At 36.0% G+C, this 18,454-nt stretch overlaps 1 protein-coding gene across 3 annotated transcripts in view; it reads left to right on the plus strand.

Moving 5' to 3' along the window:
• Positions 1-17,147, plus strand: part of Dab (DAB adaptor protein) — a 49,481-nt gene extending 32,334 nt beyond the window's left edge. For 2 of the 3 annotated variants that reach the window (XM_075307880.1, XM_075307878.1), the window contains 5 exons: positions 11,390-14,576; positions 14,642-14,733; positions 14,801-15,655; positions 15,717-15,867; positions 15,935-17,147. In XM_075307880.1, the coding sequence (XP_075163995.1) occupies positions 11,390-14,576; positions 14,642-14,733; positions 14,801-15,655; positions 15,717-15,867; positions 15,935-17,147 (5,498 nt within the window). The remainder of the gene's footprint in view (positions 1-11,389; positions 14,577-14,641; positions 14,734-14,800; positions 15,656-15,716; positions 15,868-15,934) is intronic. The other variant, XM_075307879.1, reaches the window with a different exon arrangement.
• The last annotated feature ends 1,307 nt before the right edge of the window (positions 17,148-18,454 follow it).

The raw sequence follows: 18,454 nt of genomic DNA on the forward strand, positions 1-18,454 counted from the left end.
TCTCCCTTATCACTGAGTGTCGTCCTATTCCATGTTAAGCTCAATGACAAGGGACCTCCTTTTTACAACCGAGTCCGAACGGCGTTCCACATTACAGTGAAACCACTTAGAGAAGCTTTGAAACACTCAGAAATGTCACCAGCATTACTGAGGTGGGATAATCCACCGCTGAAAAAACTTTTTGGTATTCGGCCGAAGCAGGAATCGAACCCACGACCTTGTGTGTGCAAGGCGGGCATACTAACCATTGCACCACAGTGGCTCCCTTCTCTCCAACTAATAGGTAATTCATAAATAAAATTTTTCTATAGAAATAAAATTTTGAAAAAATTGTCTATAGAAATAAAATTTTGACAAAATTTTCTATAGAAATAAAATTTTGACAAATTTTTCTATAGAAATAAAATTTTGACAAAATTTTCTATAGAAATACAATTTTGAAAAAATTTCTATAGAAATACAAATTTGACAAAATTTTCTATAGAAATAAAATTTTGTTAAAATATTGACAAAATTTTTTATAGAAATAAAATTTTGAAAAAATTTTCTATAGAAATAAAATTTTGAAAAAATTTTCTATAGAAATAAAATTTTGAAAAAATTTTCTATAGAAATAAAATTTTGGCAAATTTTTCTATAGAAATAAAATTTTGACAAAATTTTCTATAGAAATAAAATTTTGACAAAATTTTCTATAGAAATAAAATTTTGGCAAATTTTTCTATAGAAATAAAATTTTGACAAAATTTTCTATAGAAATAACATTAGAAATAACATTTCTATAGAAATAAAATTTTGACAAAATTTTCTATAGAAATACAAAATTTTCTATAGAAATACAATACAATTTTGAAAAAATTTCTATAGAAATACAAATTTGACAAAATTTTCTATAGAAATAAAATTTTGTTAAAATATTGACAAAATTTTTTATAGAAATAAAATTTTGAAAAAATTTTCTATAGAAATAAAATTTTGACAAAATTTTCTATAGAAATAAAATTTTGGCAAATTTTTCTAAAGAAATAAAATGTTGGCAAATTTTTCTATAGAAATAAAATTTTGACAAAATTTTCTATAGAAATAAAATTTTGGCAAATTTTTCTATAGAAATAAAATTTTGACAAAATTTTCTATAGAAATAAAATTTTCTATATAAATAAAGTTTTGACAAAATTTTCTATAGAAATAACATTAGAAATAACATTTCTATAGAAATAAAATTTTGACAAAATTTTCTATAGAAAGACAATTTTGAAAAAATTTCTATAGAAATACAAATTTGACAAAATTTTCTATAGAAATAAAATTTTGAAAAAATTTTCTATAGAAATAAAATTTTGAAAAAAATTTCTATAGAAATAAAATTTTGAAAAAATTTTCTATAGAAATAAAATTTTGACAAAATTTTCTATAGAAATAAAATTTTGGCAAATTTTTCTATAGAAATAAAATTTTGACAAAATTTTCTATAGAAATAAAATTTTGGCAAATTTTTCTATAGAAATAAAATTTTGACAAAATTTTCTATAGAAATAAAATTTTGACAAAATTTTCTATATAAATAAAGTTTTGACAAAATTTTCTATAGAAATAACATTAGAAATAACATTTTGACAAAATTTTCTATAGAAATACAATTTTGAAAAAATTTCTATAGAAATACAAATTTGACAAAATTTTCTATAGAAATAAAATTTTGAAAAAATTTTCTATAGAAATAAAATTTTGAAAAAAATTTCTATAGAAATAAAATTTTGAAAAAAATTTCTATAGAAATAAAATTTTGACAAAATTTTCTATAGAAATAAAATTTTGGCAAATTTTTCTATAGAAATAAAATTTTGACAAAATTTTCTATAGAAATAAAATTTTCTATATAAATAAAGTTTTGACAAAATTTTCTATAGAAATAACATTAGAAATAACATTTCTATAGAAATAAAATTTTGACAAAATTTTCTATAGAAATAAAATTTTGACAAAATTTTCTATATAAATAAAGTTTTGACAAAATTTTCTATAGAAATAACATTTTCACAAAATTTTCCATGGAAATAAAATTTTGACAAACATTCTATAGAAATAAAAATTTTTGTTTGGTAGTTTTGTGGTAAAATGTTCTTCAAATTTTGGTAGATTATTTGTTTGGCTCGAGTTGCAACCGCGATTGTGATACCATTTTGTAAGTTGACATACAATATTACAATATTTTTGTATCAAGTGTGTATATTCAAAAATGATATATAGAGTGTTTGAAATTGCTAAGTTTTCCCAAAAGTATATTTAGAATGTTGATTTGATTGGCATTCAACTCAACTTTTATGTATATTTTCTACTAAACTATATTTTGCTCTAGACATATTTTGTCGTCAACAATAACTCTTGGGTGTTTCGATCTCCAGATTTTTCTTGTTGTATTTGGGGCTCGAGCCAAAAATCTTTAGTTTTCGAACAGTGAGTGCAAGATTTTCACAATTTCTCTATTCACAATTTTAATCATATCAATGCGTTGTTGAAGTGTGGAGTGTCGTTCCACATTTAGTAATGTAATATTTTTAAACTAAATAATGTTCATTTAGTCTAAAAATAAATCTCATACTTTAACAATAATAATTAAGTTTTATTTTGTGTGAATGCAAATAAAATCAATAAATGAAATGTCTGTCAATGAACGAAAGTTTCAAAAGTGACAGCTACCGAAATACCGGGTGAAATTCACCTCCAGTTGGAAACCTCAGTGTAACTTTAGTTGAATTTGTACTACAATCCTCAATGACACCACATTCTTTCACAATTTACCACATCCCAAAAGGAACATACATTCAAACAGTCCATTAATGCATCCAACCCATCCAATTAATCAACATTTTTTAGCACATGCACTTTGTTGTTTCACCTTAATCGAGATCTGTATATAGAATTGTATGAATGTGTATAAAAAATAAAATAAAAAACACTGGCCTGCATTGGAAATAATGTGGTATTAAGACAAAATAACAAGATTTTGTCCACTTCCAAAATCAACAGATCTTAATTAGAGTTTTCACGTCACGTCAAATTAATCCTGGAAGAGGTCCCTAACTTTTGAGATGAAATTAAAATATGGGCCTCGCATGATATGTCAATGAAATTTCAATTAGATGGCCTAAATATAAATTTAACGACGGTCAATAGCTTTATTGAGTTTCAAGCTAATATTGCAAAAAAAGATAATTTGAAGACCTGGATGTATAGTCTATCTGCTTCACTTGGGGTGAGATGGTTTCCCCCCCAGTACAACTACGGTAAATTGATAATTTTCCAGAAAAGATTTGCACTTTGGAGACTACTCCCAACAAAGATATGGGTTCACACAACAGAGACTTCAGAACCTGGAACAGAACTATCATAAGCCAGATTTTCACAAAATTTTCTATAGATTTAAAATTTTCTATATATATATAAAATTTCCTATAGAAATATAATTTTGAGAAAATTTTCTATAAAAATAAAATTTTGACAAAATTTTCTATAGAAATAAAATGTTGACAAAATTTTCTATAGAAACAAGTATATACAGCACTAAGTCCGGCCGGGCCGAATCTTAAATACCCACCATCATGAACCAAATATTAGGGTTTCCTTTGAAATTTCAGGAGGGCTTGAGGACTTGAGGACACTTCCCGAAGATAAATTTAAAGATTTCACCTATGAGAACTATATCAGATTCTGGATTTATAAGAACCATTTTTGTTTGGGTTTTAGAGGAATCATTAACATCTCTTGTAAGTGTGCAAAAAAATTATAAAATAACGTCTTAAATCTGTAGAAGTAAAATCTGGAAATTTTACATTGAGTTTCAAGCAATTTTCATGATCAGTGCGCCTTCTACACCCTCAAGAAGTGAAGTCGGTCTATATGGAGGCATTACCAAATGGACCGATAAAAACTTAATCCGATACACGTTTTTGTGAGCCTAAAATACCAGAATATTTACAATTTCAGGCAAATCGGATAAAAACTACGGTTTCTAGAAACCCAAGGAGTTAAATCGGGCGATCGTTCTTATGGGGGCTATACGTTTTCGGCACACCTCTTTATGACCCGAAAATAATTCTAGATTTCCAATTTCAGGCAAATAGGATAAAAACTTCGGATTCTAGCCCAAGCCCGATTTCTATAAGCCCAAGAAGTAAAATCGGGAGATCGGTCTATATGGGGGCTATACCAAAACTTGGACCGATACTCACCATTTTTGGCACACCTCTTTATGGTCATAAAATACCTCTAGATTTCAAATGTCAGGCAAATTGGATAAAAACTACGATTTCTATAAGATCAAGACCCCAAATCGGGAGGTCGGTTTATATGGGGACTATAACAAAACCTGGACCGATATAGCCCATCTTCGAACTTGACCTGCCTGCAGACAAAAGACGAGTTTGTGCAAAATTTCAGCACGATTGCTTCATTATTGAAGACTGTAGCGTGATTACAACAGACAGACAGACAGACGGACATCGTCATATCGTCTTAGAATTTCTCCCTGATCAAGAATATATATACTTTATATAGTCGGAAATCGATATTTCGATGTGTTACAAACGGAATGACAAACTTATTATACCCCCGTCACCATTCTATGGTGGTGGGTATAATAAAATTTTGACAAAATTCTCTATAGATACAAATTTTTGACAAAATTTTCTATAGAAATAAAATTTGACAAAATGTTCTATAGAAATAAAATTTTAACAAAATTTTCTATAGAAATAACATTTTGACAAAATTTTCTATAGAAATAACATTTTGACAAAATTTTCTATAGAAATAACATTTTGGGAAAATTTTCTATAGAAATAAAATTTTGCCAAAATTTTCTATAGAAATAAAATTTTGCCAAAATATTCTATAGAAATAAAATTTTGACAAAATTTTCTATAGATACAAAATTTTGACAAAATTTTCTATAGAAATAAAATTTTGACAAAATTTTCTATAGAAATAAAATTTTGACAAAATTTTCTATAGAAATAAAATTTTGATAAAATTTTCTATAGAAATAAAATTTTGACAAAATTTTCTATAGAAATAAAATTTTGATAAAAATTTCTATAGAAATAAAATTTTGGCAAATTTTCTATAGAAATAAAATTTTGACAAAATTTTCTATAGAAATAACATTTTGACAAAATTTTCTATAGAAATAACACTTTGGGAAAATTTTCTATAGAAATAAAATTTTGCCAAAATTTTCTATAGAAATAAAATTTTGACAAAATTTTCTATAGAAATAAAATTTTGATAAAATTTTCTATAGAAATAAAATTTTGATAAAAATTTCTATAGAAATAAAATTTTGACAAAATTTTCTATAGAAATAAAATTTTGATAAAAATTTCTATAGAAATAAAATTTTGACAAATTTTCTATAGAAATAAAATTTTGACAAAATTTTCTATAGAAATAAAATTTTGACAAAATTTTCTATAGAAATAAAATTTTGACAAAATTTTCTATAGAAATAAAATTTTGACAAAATTTTCTATAGAAATAAAATTTTGACAAAATTTTCTATAGAAATAAAATTTTGACAAAATTTTCTATAGAAATAAAATTTTGACAAAATTTTCTATAGAAATAAAATTTTGACAAAATTTTCTATAGAAAAAAAATTTTGACAAAATTTTCTATAGAAATAAAATTTTGACAAAATTTTCTATAGAAATAAAATTTTGACAAAATTTTCTATAGAAATAAAATTTTGATAAAAATTTCGATAGAAATAAAATTTTGACAAAATTTTTATAGAAATAAAATTTTGACAAAATTTTCTATAGAAATACAATTTTGAAAAAATTTTCTATAGAAATACACTTGAATTAAATTTTTTCTCTATTATAACAATAATTTTGAAGTAAATTCTTAACTTTATTTTATTCTCACCATCGATGTCATCCATTTCTTGTTAAGATTTAGCGAGAATATGTTTTGTTTTTAATTTATTGATTTAAGTGCTTCAAAAAAAGTTACCGCAACATAAACAGAATTTCAATGCGAAAATCAAACATATTACCCTTCTGTATAACTTAAGCCCGCTGTTAGCATATTGGACACTATCAGATTGATGAAAAAAAACGTATAATTTCCTATATGTAATTGGTATTTTTAGTTAATATGGTAGTACAAAGGACTACTTGTCGAAATGAGAATGAAGTAACAGCCTGCCTCTACAATCTAACCTAACCTCATTTAATTTGCTAAGGTCAAAATAATATGATAAAATATTTTATCACTTCCGAAGACACACCACAGAAAATAAACTTTGCAGACCAGTGTTTTCTCTCTTAGTTTCAAATGTTGCCTTGTCTATGGTCGAACAATAAAAAAAAGCTTAATTGATGATTGTTTTGTCCTTTTCCAATCAACCAAAATAACATCTAAACACATTCACTAATAAAACACAAACAAACGAATACTCATTACCAAAATTGTGACAATCAGATGCATTTACCGATTTGGATCCATTAGGTACTGGTCGTATACGGCCATATGTTGACAAAAAATATTTTTTCCAAGAGCTTAAAAATCCACCAAAAAAAGTTTTGAAAGATCTCACCGCTAATACGCCATCTCTTGTAACAACAGGTAAGTAAATCACATTAACATCGATCAAGTTATCTGTGAAAACGCAATTTTGTCGAAATTTCTTAATAGTAATAAATATTTAATAATATGTTAAATTAAAAAAAAAAAAAAAAACTAAATAAAAATTCCATGAAAGTTCCTTACCCCCAGTGAGATCCAGTAAGACCCAAATCTTAACGGATAAAAAAATCAAAATGTATCATATAATAATGTGTGCATAGTATTTCGATAGAAATTTTTGTTTAGGTTAGGTAATGGCAGACAGTTACTTCGGTTTCACTTTTCGTTGTAGCACCTGGGATTTTAACATATTATACCAATAAAGGTGGTTACTATGTCCGGAAAGCAGATTTTTCGGTTATTTTTTGAATCAATTAATTTTAAAAGATGAAAATGTACGCCATTAATGCTTTAACAATTTTCCATCCAAGTTTTGGCAAGATTTGATAAAAATATAATCGTTATCGGAAATATTTTGGAACTTTAACATAGTTCCCACTTTAAAGGAAGAAAATTATGTCAAAATTTTATTTCTATAGAAAATTTTGTCAAAATTTTATTTCTATAGAAAATTTTGTCAAAATTTTATTTCTATAGAAAATTTTGTCAAAATTTTATTTCTATAGAAGATTTTGTCAAAAATAATCCACCGTTGAAAATTTTTTATTATGTTTGGTCGAATCTGGGTTTGAACCCACCCGGGCATGCTAACCATTGCACCTAGGTGCCATTGAGACATTCATTAAAATTATGAATCAGAAACCTTGCACCTTATATTCAATTTGTTTCACCATTATCGTCTTTCGTGTTTGCTTCTGCTTGTCTTCTCAAGGGGCCTGACGTTTGTGTTTAAGGTAAAGGGTGATACGGTCAAAATTTGGTCAATACAAACTTGACGTATTTCTTTCAATTTTGCATTTAAAAACCCTGAACATCCCTCATTTTGAAGGTGCGTGTGTGTAGAATGTTGCTCCTATTTTGATTTTGGAATTCACTCTTCAGTTGTCAAAATGCCGTCCAAGCAAGAAGAGCAGCGTATCAAAATTTTGCTCGCGCATCGCGAAAATCCGAGCTACTCGCACGCAAAGCTGGCAAAATCGCTAAAAGTTGCCAAATCAACCGTTACAAATGTAATTAAAGTGTTTGGGGAACGTGCGTCGACAGCCAAAATGCCGTCCAAGCAAGAAGAGCAGCGTATCAAAATTTTGCTCGCGCATCGCGAAAATCCGAGCTACTCGCACGCAAAGCTGGCAAAATCGCTAAAAGTTGCCAAATCAACCGTTTCAAATGTAATTAAAGTGTTTGGGGAACGTTTGTCGACAGCCAGGAAGTCTGGATCGGGGGGAAATCGAAAACCGGAAGCCGCTGAGACGACAAAGAGAGTTGCCGGTAGTTTCAAGCGAAACCCTAACCTCTCTCTCCGAGATGCCGCAAATAAGCTGGGTGTATCGTCTACAACCGTGCATCGAGCCAAAAAACGAGCCGGACTATCGACTTACAAGAAGGTAGTGACTCCAAATCGCGATGATAAACAAAATACGACGGCCAAAGCGCGATCCCGGAGGCTGTACACGACGATGCTGACGAAGTTTGACTGCGTGGTAATGGACGACGAAACCTACGTCAAAGCCGACTACAAGCAGCTTCCGGGACAGGTGTTTTGTACGGCAAAAGGAAGGGGGAAGGTAGCAGATATTTTCAAGCACATAAAGCTGTCAAAGTTCGCAAAGAAATATCTGGTTTTGCAAGCCATCTGTACCTGTGGCTTGAAAAGCAGCATTTTCATAGCTTCCGGGACTGTCAACTAAGAAATTTACGTGAAAGAGTGTTTGAATAAACGTCTGCTGCCTTTCCTGAAGAAACACGGTTGTTCCGTACTGTTTTGGCCGGATTTGACATCTTGCCATTACGGTAAAAAGACCATGGAGTGGTACGCCGCCAACAACGTGCAGGTGGTTCCCAAGGACAAGAACCCTCCCAACACGCCAGAGCTCCGCTCAATTGAGAAATACTGGGCTATTGTCAAGCGGAACCTAAAGAAGACCAAAAAAACTGCTAAGGACGAGCAGCAGTTCAAGGCAAACTGGCTTTCTGCGGCGAAGAAGGTGGATAAGGTGGCTGTACAAAATCTGATGGCAGGTGTCAAGCGTGAGGCCCGGCAATTCGGATTCGGAAAAGCGAAAGCCTAACTGATTATTTTTCCTGAATTTTATACTAATTGAACTTGAAAAAGAAATTTAATTTGATTTTTTAAATAAACGATTTCACCGATTTACACGCGTTTTCCCTTGACCAAATTTTGACCGTATCACCCTTTATGAGCCAGAAACCTAGCACCATTCTGTGAAATGTGGTTCAGCAACCTCGTAGACAAACCAATAACGGTGAAACTCATGGCGGTCTTTGTCGCCAGGAGCACACACTCCTGCCTAATGACCATAGTTGGGCGGTCTGGTCTGGGGGCACAGAAGCGTGTTATGGACAAATTTTCTGCAGAAGGCATTCTCAGTACGGATATCACTTTTACGAGTTAGACTCCCAATCGAAATGGGGATGGTGTCTTTCCGCGTGGGGACGCTTCCGGAGAAGAATCGTATCGTGCGTGACGACAAGCTGCATCGGCTGGGATTTCTTTCTGGATAGGGAAGTTCGGATAGATGCCAAGAGCTCGACCCATTGGAATTCATCTTTTGCACTCTCTTTGTGTGAAGCGCATAAAAGTTCTCTTCTCGGAAATGATGGTATCAGCCCCAATGTCAGTGTAATCGGGAGGTGGCCTGAATTTATGGCTACATCTGCATGCCATGTCTATGCTGCGATGCCGGAGCTAACCTGGGAGCATCGTGCCCGTTGTTCAAGACATAAAAGTCTGTTTCGTTACATCGAAGCTCTGAGAACCAAATGTCATGTTGTTCATTCACATCGTCTAACACGATTTATTGGTATTGAGTTGTAGCTAACATGTCTGTCAAACCGAGTCGTGAGCGATATATGGGTTTAATACATTGTAGTAAACATCATCCATAGTGACCGTTATCCCCCATATAAATACAAGTGACGGTCTGTCGCATGGGGGTCTGCCATCTTCGTTTCATTCTCTGTCCTGCTTAAGGACAGAGCAGCAGAACGATCCTCCTGGAGTGCGACAATAATAATAACATTCCTTTCCATGAAATTGGTGTTTTCAGGCATTTTGCTTGGCAGCCCAGTACAGTTCTGTGATAGGGACTATTGGCCTTGGAACAAGGAACACTGTGCTATTGCAGTTGTGTCTTGTCCATCGATAGTGGGAGAAATTGTAGTTCTTGGGTTCTCCCGCGACAGAACCATCCTGAGCACCTGCGGCGTGTTGATGTCTAGGATTTGCAGCCACAAATCGAGAAGGTATCGTTGTTGTGACTGCAAGTGGGGCGGGCGCAAATAAGTAGAACACTTAAAGCCGAGAGTGTTTGACACTCGCAGCACAGTAGGTAGTAACATCCGCGCGTGAATGGTCTCGATCACACAGGATACATATACTTCACTGGTCCTGGATTGCTCTCAATTTCGCCGGCTCAAAGGAGGAGGATTCTAAGAAGACTGGCTGGCATACTATGAGCAGGAAGGGAAAAGTATTATACTCCATGGAGAGGCTAATTTTGACTACCTCGGTATATAGGATCGGTTGTGGGTCGCCAGTTGTAGTTGCGCACCTAGTCATCAAGGACAGGATGAAGAATAAACGAAAGTAAATAAGATAATTAAGACATTTCAAGGATTAACATCCAGCTCGTCATGTCGGCGTCCAGACGGGAGGAGTGCCAGTCCTGGAAAAGTGGGACAGCACCTGGACTTCCTAGTAGAGGTCCACGCAAACTTAGTGCCGTTCAATTATTCGTGATTTCGCACGTGAGTTTTTCGAGTGTTTGAGGATTTGGGCCTTACTGTTTCTTTTATTGTTATGCATTCTTAGTCAGCAAGAGCTACACCTATTCCATGGCCCAAAACCTACGTCCCTCCCATCCTTCCCAAAAAATTAAAAGAAAACACCATTATAATAATTTATTGCAATCATCAGTTACAGATGAAATATTGAACCTGCAGGATTTCGATATGAGGCTAACCACATCCACTTCCAATCAACTGAATCAATCAGCAATGTTACTAACAAGCTCCTCTACCACTAACTCTTTACTAACAACCATAACGACAACAGCATCGTCTTCTCTTGCATCTGCATCAGTGACAGCTCCAACTCTTTTGACTACAGGTACAAAAGCTAACGCTAATGCTACAAACGTTGTTTATAGTCACGCTTTACTAACCACCAACACCACCGGCACCACTACCACCACCATCACCACCACGAAAATCATAACTAACAACGCAAATCTTCTGTCTGAGAGTAGTAACACTACCAAATATGCTTATAATCGTAACACTGCTTTAATCTGCACTTGCCCCACCTTTATGGCAACTAACAACATTCCTAGTATCAATAGCAATAGCAATAATAATGTCATTTCTACTAACAACCATTTACTAAATACTAAATCGTCTGGCATTTGTGGTAGTAGTGGTTCTACGTTGACCGCTATGGTGACCAATGACGGTGCCAAAGGCCATCGAGACGGCGTGTGTATGTTAGAGGCGTCGTCTACATTAAGTGTAACAACATCTAAAACAACAAATACCATTAGCTCTTCCTCTCACCTCTTATCTGAAAGTAATAATTTACGTTATTCACGATATACTACTCTTCCTACTCCCCTCCCTTTAGAACCGTTAGGAACTGCAGCATCTGGTGGAGCTTCTGATCCCGTTATGTTGCCTCGTGATACTGATCCCTTTTCACCGACACGCAAGAAAAGTGATCCCTTTGAAGAAGGTGGTGACATTTTCTCCAAATTGGATCCTTTTGAATTTGAATTCAATAGTACGGCGGAACAACGTGGTGACGATAAGATGAGAAAACCCACCACTGGAGGAGAAAGCAATGATGGAGCTCAAGACCTTTTGGCTGGTCATTTGCAAGTTAGTTTGCCACCGGAGAGTGCTAATAGTGCTGGTAAGGAATTATCACAAACTCAGAGTACAGTCCGATCTAGACCTGTTCCTTCGTCATCTGTGATGGGAAATACATCATCATTGGGAGGAGTACCGTCGCCGTTACCTCCAGCCTCTTTGTTGAAACAACAGACTGTTGATGTCATCTCAAGTATTTCGAATAAGAAAATGCCACATCTCTTTGGCCAATCGTCCAGGTTCCCCAAAAGAGAATCAAATTCGATCAATATGCGACGTCTGCAAGAATCGGATTCATTGAGTGAGACAGAGGCAGCTCCCGAACCACCACCCCGTCCCGATTTGGCTCCATACTCTGAGCCACCACCCTTGCCACCAAAAAAGCAATTCAACGATATTATAATACGACCAAGAGCAGGAACATCCTCGGCAATGATGGGTTATTCATCGTCAAATCGTTATGAAAGCGTTACCTCCAGCAAGGCAGGGGTAACCTCTCGAACACCACCCATTAGTGGAGCAGCGATAGATGTGCCTCCTATTCCTTTGCCTTCTCGACGTGTAGGTCGTTCGGATGGTTCTTATCCTGGCCCCGGGAGACCTAGGAAACCTGGACACACCGAAGATGATTACTTAGCCCCCATGGCAATGTCTTCATGCTTGACGAATGCTGGGACCTTTAATAATTCAGATGTCCCTCCCTTGTTGCCTCCACCCACACAAAGTTCGTCCAGATCACGAACTAATCGCCAACAGTCGTTCAATAAATCCAATGACATTTACGAGAATAAAAGTGAAATTCTGCAACAGCAACAACAATTGCAAGAGCTGAAAAATGCTTCGGAAAGCGCTCCGCCAATAGTGCCCGACATAACGCTAAGTCAGCTCTTGACATTAGGCATAGATGAATTAGCCATCAAGCTGAATGTACCCACATCGAAGCTATCAACTATGACGCTTGTGGAATTGACATCATATCTTGCCGAATTTCTAGAGCAATCCAAACCCGAACCCAAAGCTGATGTGCGTGATCAACAATCGATATTTAAGGTCAACTTTGACCAAGAAGCCACATTTGTTGCCAAATTTGATGACACCTTTGGTGAAGATTTCCAGCAACAGTCGGTTACTTCATCGTTTGAGGCCAATTTTGCCCAATTCGATCAGGTGAATGTAGAACCAGCCGCTTCAAGTGTTCAGAGCTCTTCGGTGCCTCCTGCCGATCGTTATGCAGTATTTCGAGAAATTATTGACCAAGAATTGCAACAGCAGAATGAGTCTGTTGATCTTATAGGTGATGTTATGGAAACAGATGACTCTCAACCAAATGAGGAGAAACAATTTGAGAGCAATTTTTCTCTGGGCACAGGAGTTGATATGGCACCATCTTCTCAAGATCTCTTGAGTGGTGATTTACATGAAGTTGCACCACATCAGCCCGCGAAAATCGATACAAAAATATCAGAAGTTTTAGCCCAGGCTAAGGACCGTTATGCTGCCTTACGCGATTTAATTTTGGTGGAAAATCTTTTCGATACACCATCTGCCCAACCGGCGGAAACAATGGAACAATTGGACGTTGGACATTCGGAATCGAAATCTCCTTTCCAAGGTTTCTCTGGATTCAATGACGATGACGAAGATCAAGATTTGAAACAACTGATGGATCAAAGTGTGAACCTGGATCCAACTGCTCAACAACAAAGGTTAGGCTTGGTTGACAGTCGTGGTTTCCTTGTGGAACCTTCTTCTTCGGCTCTCACTGTAGACGATGATGATGAAGAGGACGAGCATCGCACAAATAGAGAGGATAAGGATGACCAGGGCGCTGCAAGCAGCGCCGATAGCAATGACAGAGAAAATGACAACGACAAAGACAACTTGGCCATTGGCATCTCAACATATGAACAATTGGCCAATTCCAATCAACAGCTCGAAGAGATTGGAGAGAAAGTGGAGAAATATGAAGATACTCCAAAAATAAGCATCACACAAAGTCTAACCACAAACGAGAATAATTATTTAACTACGGGAAGTGTTGCTTCTTCAGCTCTGTCTGGATCAAAGGATGATCTAGAAATTGACGATTTAATGCAAAGAGCCATATCGAATCTTTCTCTCGACTCCAGGGAACGAAACTCACCGGCAATTTCATCCAATCTTCTGACTACTACTTCGAACCAGCATCAAGTAACAACGGACACAGCCACAACTACAATGACTCCACAACACTTCAACGATGTCAGTACATCACCAATTCCCATACCAAGATCGCCTGCATCTTCATTAACAACACAGGCGAAGTCTCCGAACAACAAATCACCCCAGCAAATATCCCCGTTGTCATCCCAATTGAATGTGGTGTCACAAATCATTGATGCAGCCACAAGGCAAATACAAACCGAAACAGGGACGAAATCTGGGACGAATGAATCATGGGCCACATTTGATACGCCACAGCATCAGCCAGTACCACCACAAGCTGGGGCAGTATCTTCCGACAAGAGAGCTAGACCTTCTGCAAAGGCATTAGCCAAATCTAATAATTTCCTAAACTTGCCTCCACCTCCGGGATCAACATCGAATTGTTCGCAAAATGATAGTGCTCTCGAATCGCCATGTTCCTCGGATCCTAGGGATGAGGGATGGCATAACAAAAGGACCATGGGTGGCAGTAGTTTGTCACTGGGCCATCATTCAGTAGTTGGAAGTACTTCAGCTCAGAGACGCTATCATAAGAAAGAGAGACAGAATACTTCGTCATCCTCCCGGGATCTTAGTTGGGATGAAGATCAGGCTGTTGTAAGCGGTGGAGGTCATATGATGGATTATAGCCAAGGCAAAAGAGGGCCGGGTCCATCACAGGGAAGTCTAACAACTGAACGGCTTGGTTACTACAGGCGTCATGCCAGGCGTATGAATTCCTGTGATGAGGATTACGAGTAAGTAACACCTTCAGCAATATTAGTGACTAAATCATTACCTTTATCTATGTTTCCCTTACAAGGTATGAACAAGATTTTTCCAGTCGAGATCGGAGTCGAGATCCCTATAAACATAAACGGAATATGTCTAAAAGTCGTGATAATTTTGATATGGGTAAGAGAATTTTCCAAAAAAAAAAAAAATCAAACATTTCCAAACAATTCCTTCCATTTTATAACAGACTCTCCGGGTTGGTACCATCACCACGGTCCCCCAGTACACCAATCTCATCACACTTGGTCTTCTCAAGATATCGATCAGCAGGTTAGGGGTCGATCATTTGATCGTTCTGCCTATGAACGCACCACATATGGACCTCCGATTTATGACAAGCGGGGAGTTGGACCAGCCTTACCGCCCACTACCGCTTATGATCGTCGCTCAGGTGGCGGCAGCGGTAGCATCGGTTATGATAAGAGAAGCAAATACTATCGCGGAGAGCCTGGTGTGCGAGCACCTAATAGCGAACACATATACAGTTTGGATGATTTTGACGAAATGCTGGCGTCCACTGGCAAAATTCCACCGCATCTAGCGGCCATGTATGAAGAAATGAAGGCTGATTGTTGTTCACCTCAAATGGGTGGACATCGCCAACGTGGTCCCGACTATATGTACGAGCGTGATCGTCAATCCTTTGACCGTGAAAGTCTCGAATCCTATGAGGGATCGCATGTGCCTCAAAGGAGGCGCAGGCGTAGCTATGATAGTGGAGGTATGCCCTCTGATCCTTATGGTAGTTGTGATAGTCGGGATGACTATAGTCGGGATCGTGGCTTTATGACTGCGGAAAAGAGTCGTTCCCTGCGAAAGTCGTTGAAATCTTTACGTGTGTCTGGTGATATCGATTATGACCAAGATTCCGAAAAGGAATATCATTATCGAGAGCAGAGGGGCCGTTGTGATACCAGAAGTCTGCAAAGACCTAGTCAATTATCTACACAGGGAAGTAGTGTTGGTATTGGAGCTGTAAATACTTTAGGTTCCCAAACGCGAGTACGTAAGAGTAGTGGTTCCAGTCCCTGGGATGGTGAAGGTATTTGCGCGTTTAGAATAACCATAGAAAATTCATTTGAAAATTGTGTGCTTATTTTTAGAACCTCCTATGCCTGGGCAAAAGGTATCAACTTCTTCATGGAAAAGACCTACAAGTGCTGCAGATGCCGATCGTCGTTTGGTTGAAACTCGAAGATCAGTTTCTGTAAAGGGACAAACACCTTCTGGTTCGGAAGATGACAAAGATCGAAGGTAATTTCAGAGAAAATCTCTTGGTACAGAAAATTTTCATTTCAAAATATTTCGTGTGTTTATTCAGATACCGCAAAAAGAGAGGTGGTTCAAGAAACAAGGATGTCTCCAATATACCGGGTATGGGTGGTAGATATCGAGATGGTCCCCCTTTACGCACCAGTAATTATGATTATATAGGAGATCTTGATGACGATGCTGAAGACTATGTTGACGAAGAAGAAGAGGAAGAAGATCATGGCATTGGTGATGATGAAATATCACCGGCCGATGAAGATAAATTTGCCCGTTTAGAAATGAGGCGCCATGAAATGCATAATCGGATGATGGATACCCATATTCGACGACGAAAAGATGTGGCTCCCTCTCAGTCACAGGTGATTCCTATGGCTTATAGAAAAAATCCTCCCGGCCCTTATGGCAGAAAATCAGTTCCGGCTCCGGAAAGCAAACATCATACTCACGACTATGGTTACGATGATGACGGTGAGTATGAACAAACACCTACACCGAGGTCCAATACAAGCAGTGCCCTACCGACAGCTACCCCAAATACATCAACCAAATTTAGTTTCGATGTTGGATTTGAGTCAGATTTTAATCAATCTTCACCGCCTCCTGCACCGGCTGGTACAGCATCCAGTTGCAACTCAACTCCTGCAGCTAATGTTAGTGTAGCCAATACCCCAGCTTCAAAATCATCATTTCGTTTCTCCAATGATTTCTCTGCGGGTCTAGAAAAAGAAAAACAGCAACAACACTTTCAACATGCTGCCACAGGAAGTCTGCAACAATATGACTTGGAAAATCGTGGCATTTCACCTCAAGCCCCTGCTCCCACCCAGGTCAGTACGCCCAAACTTCGTTTCGATGATAATGTAAAAGTATCACAATTCGATGATGCTTTTGAAGATGATTTCTCGAAAACTAGTTTTGATGCCTTCCAAAACGATGACCAATGGCAAGAATCTGTGCAACGAACTACAAAACAACAAATGCGAAATACCAAATTGCAACAGCGGCAACAGGAACTTATCAAAAAATCCGAATCGATAAATATTTTTGCTAAAAAAGTGGAGGATCCCTTCGAAGATGATGATTTCTTTAATAGTCCAAGTACACAGCAAACTCCAAGCACAGGATCGGCTGGTGATAAAAAGGACAATAATGGTGGTAGTATCAAGACATCCAACAATAATGGTGGTAATGGTTTTCAACACAAACAACCCAATTGGGATGAATCCAATACAAATTTTGCTAAATTTGATGAAAACATGTGATTTGATGAAACTGTGGATAAATCATTTTGTATGAACAGTTCCGAGCAACAACAACAACCACAAGGTACTACTCATCATTATGGCAATATAAATTCCGTTGATGATCTGGATGAGTATGATCTTTATGCCGAAATAGATGTATTGGCTTCCAATGACTATTACTATATAACAAATCTCAATGAATACTATGAGCAGCAACAGAATTTGAAGAGTTTACAAGAAGATGCTCCAGAAAAACAAGAAAATGTCATATGTCATGAATCGATTCCAAATAACAACAAAAATTGTTCCCGGCGTAAATTTGATTCATTATCATCGACGTCGTCGTCATCATCTTCATGGATGACACCCACATCTAATAATCGTAATCGCAATAAATACCTGGCAAATCGTTCAAGCACATCAGTTTCTACCCAGTGCCACAGTCAAACAAGATTTAAACAATCTCAATATCATCATCATCATCATCATATGGGTAATAGTAGTAACACAACTAACATCACTGGAGGTGATATATCATATCCTACTAATAATCTTATACGTAATACTCAAAAACGTTGTCGCCGAAAATTATTTTCCTTTAATTTTATGCTAAAAAATTTCATAACATATCGTTTGAAATATGACTTTCTATAGGAGCTGATCAAATGTTCACCATGCAGATCAGTGACCATTTTTTTACAATGCAAATTGTGAAAGAAAAATTATTTTGGAACATTCGGAAGTCCATCCCGCGCGGTTATAGTGTTTAGAAAGAGTGAGGTTAGGTTTGGGGCGCATGCTATTTTCTGGCTTATATAAACAATCCATTGTTTTGTCAAGAGCATACTAAAAATATATAGGTATTTTCCATTTATACATTTCATACAGTTATATTCCATTTTCGGCATTTAGGACTACTTGGCAGTTGAAAACTAAACAAAATTGGAATTCGGACCTTCTCTGTGCTTTTCCACAGATCTTGAGGATACGAACAAATATTGATTATGTCGATGTTAATTACTGCCATCAAAATTACTACTTAGGGCCTGTTTGAAACCGAAACTTTGGAACAAATCTACTTTAGCACAAGTTGTCAAAAATAAACAAATTTTTTTTGAGTGTAGGAGAAGGGATTTCAAATCGAAAATGTAAATGAAATGAATAAAATTCCGTTTTTTGACGTATTTCGTAAAAATAGTAAATTTTAAGCAGAAAATATTAAGTAAAAATTTTGTCGGAAGAGCGTAGTTTTCGAGATACCGACCCTTAAAAATGGGGTATAGATGGCCGGCCTTCGGCCGGGATTTGAGACTTTCTCCTATGGA

Source organism: Haematobia irritans, chromosome 4, assembly GCF_050003625.1.
Source record: "Haematobia irritans isolate KBUSLIRL chromosome 4, ASM5000362v1, whole genome shotgun sequence".
NCBI classification, from domain to species: domain Eukaryota; kingdom Metazoa; phylum Arthropoda; class Insecta; order Diptera; family Muscidae; genus Haematobia; species Haematobia irritans.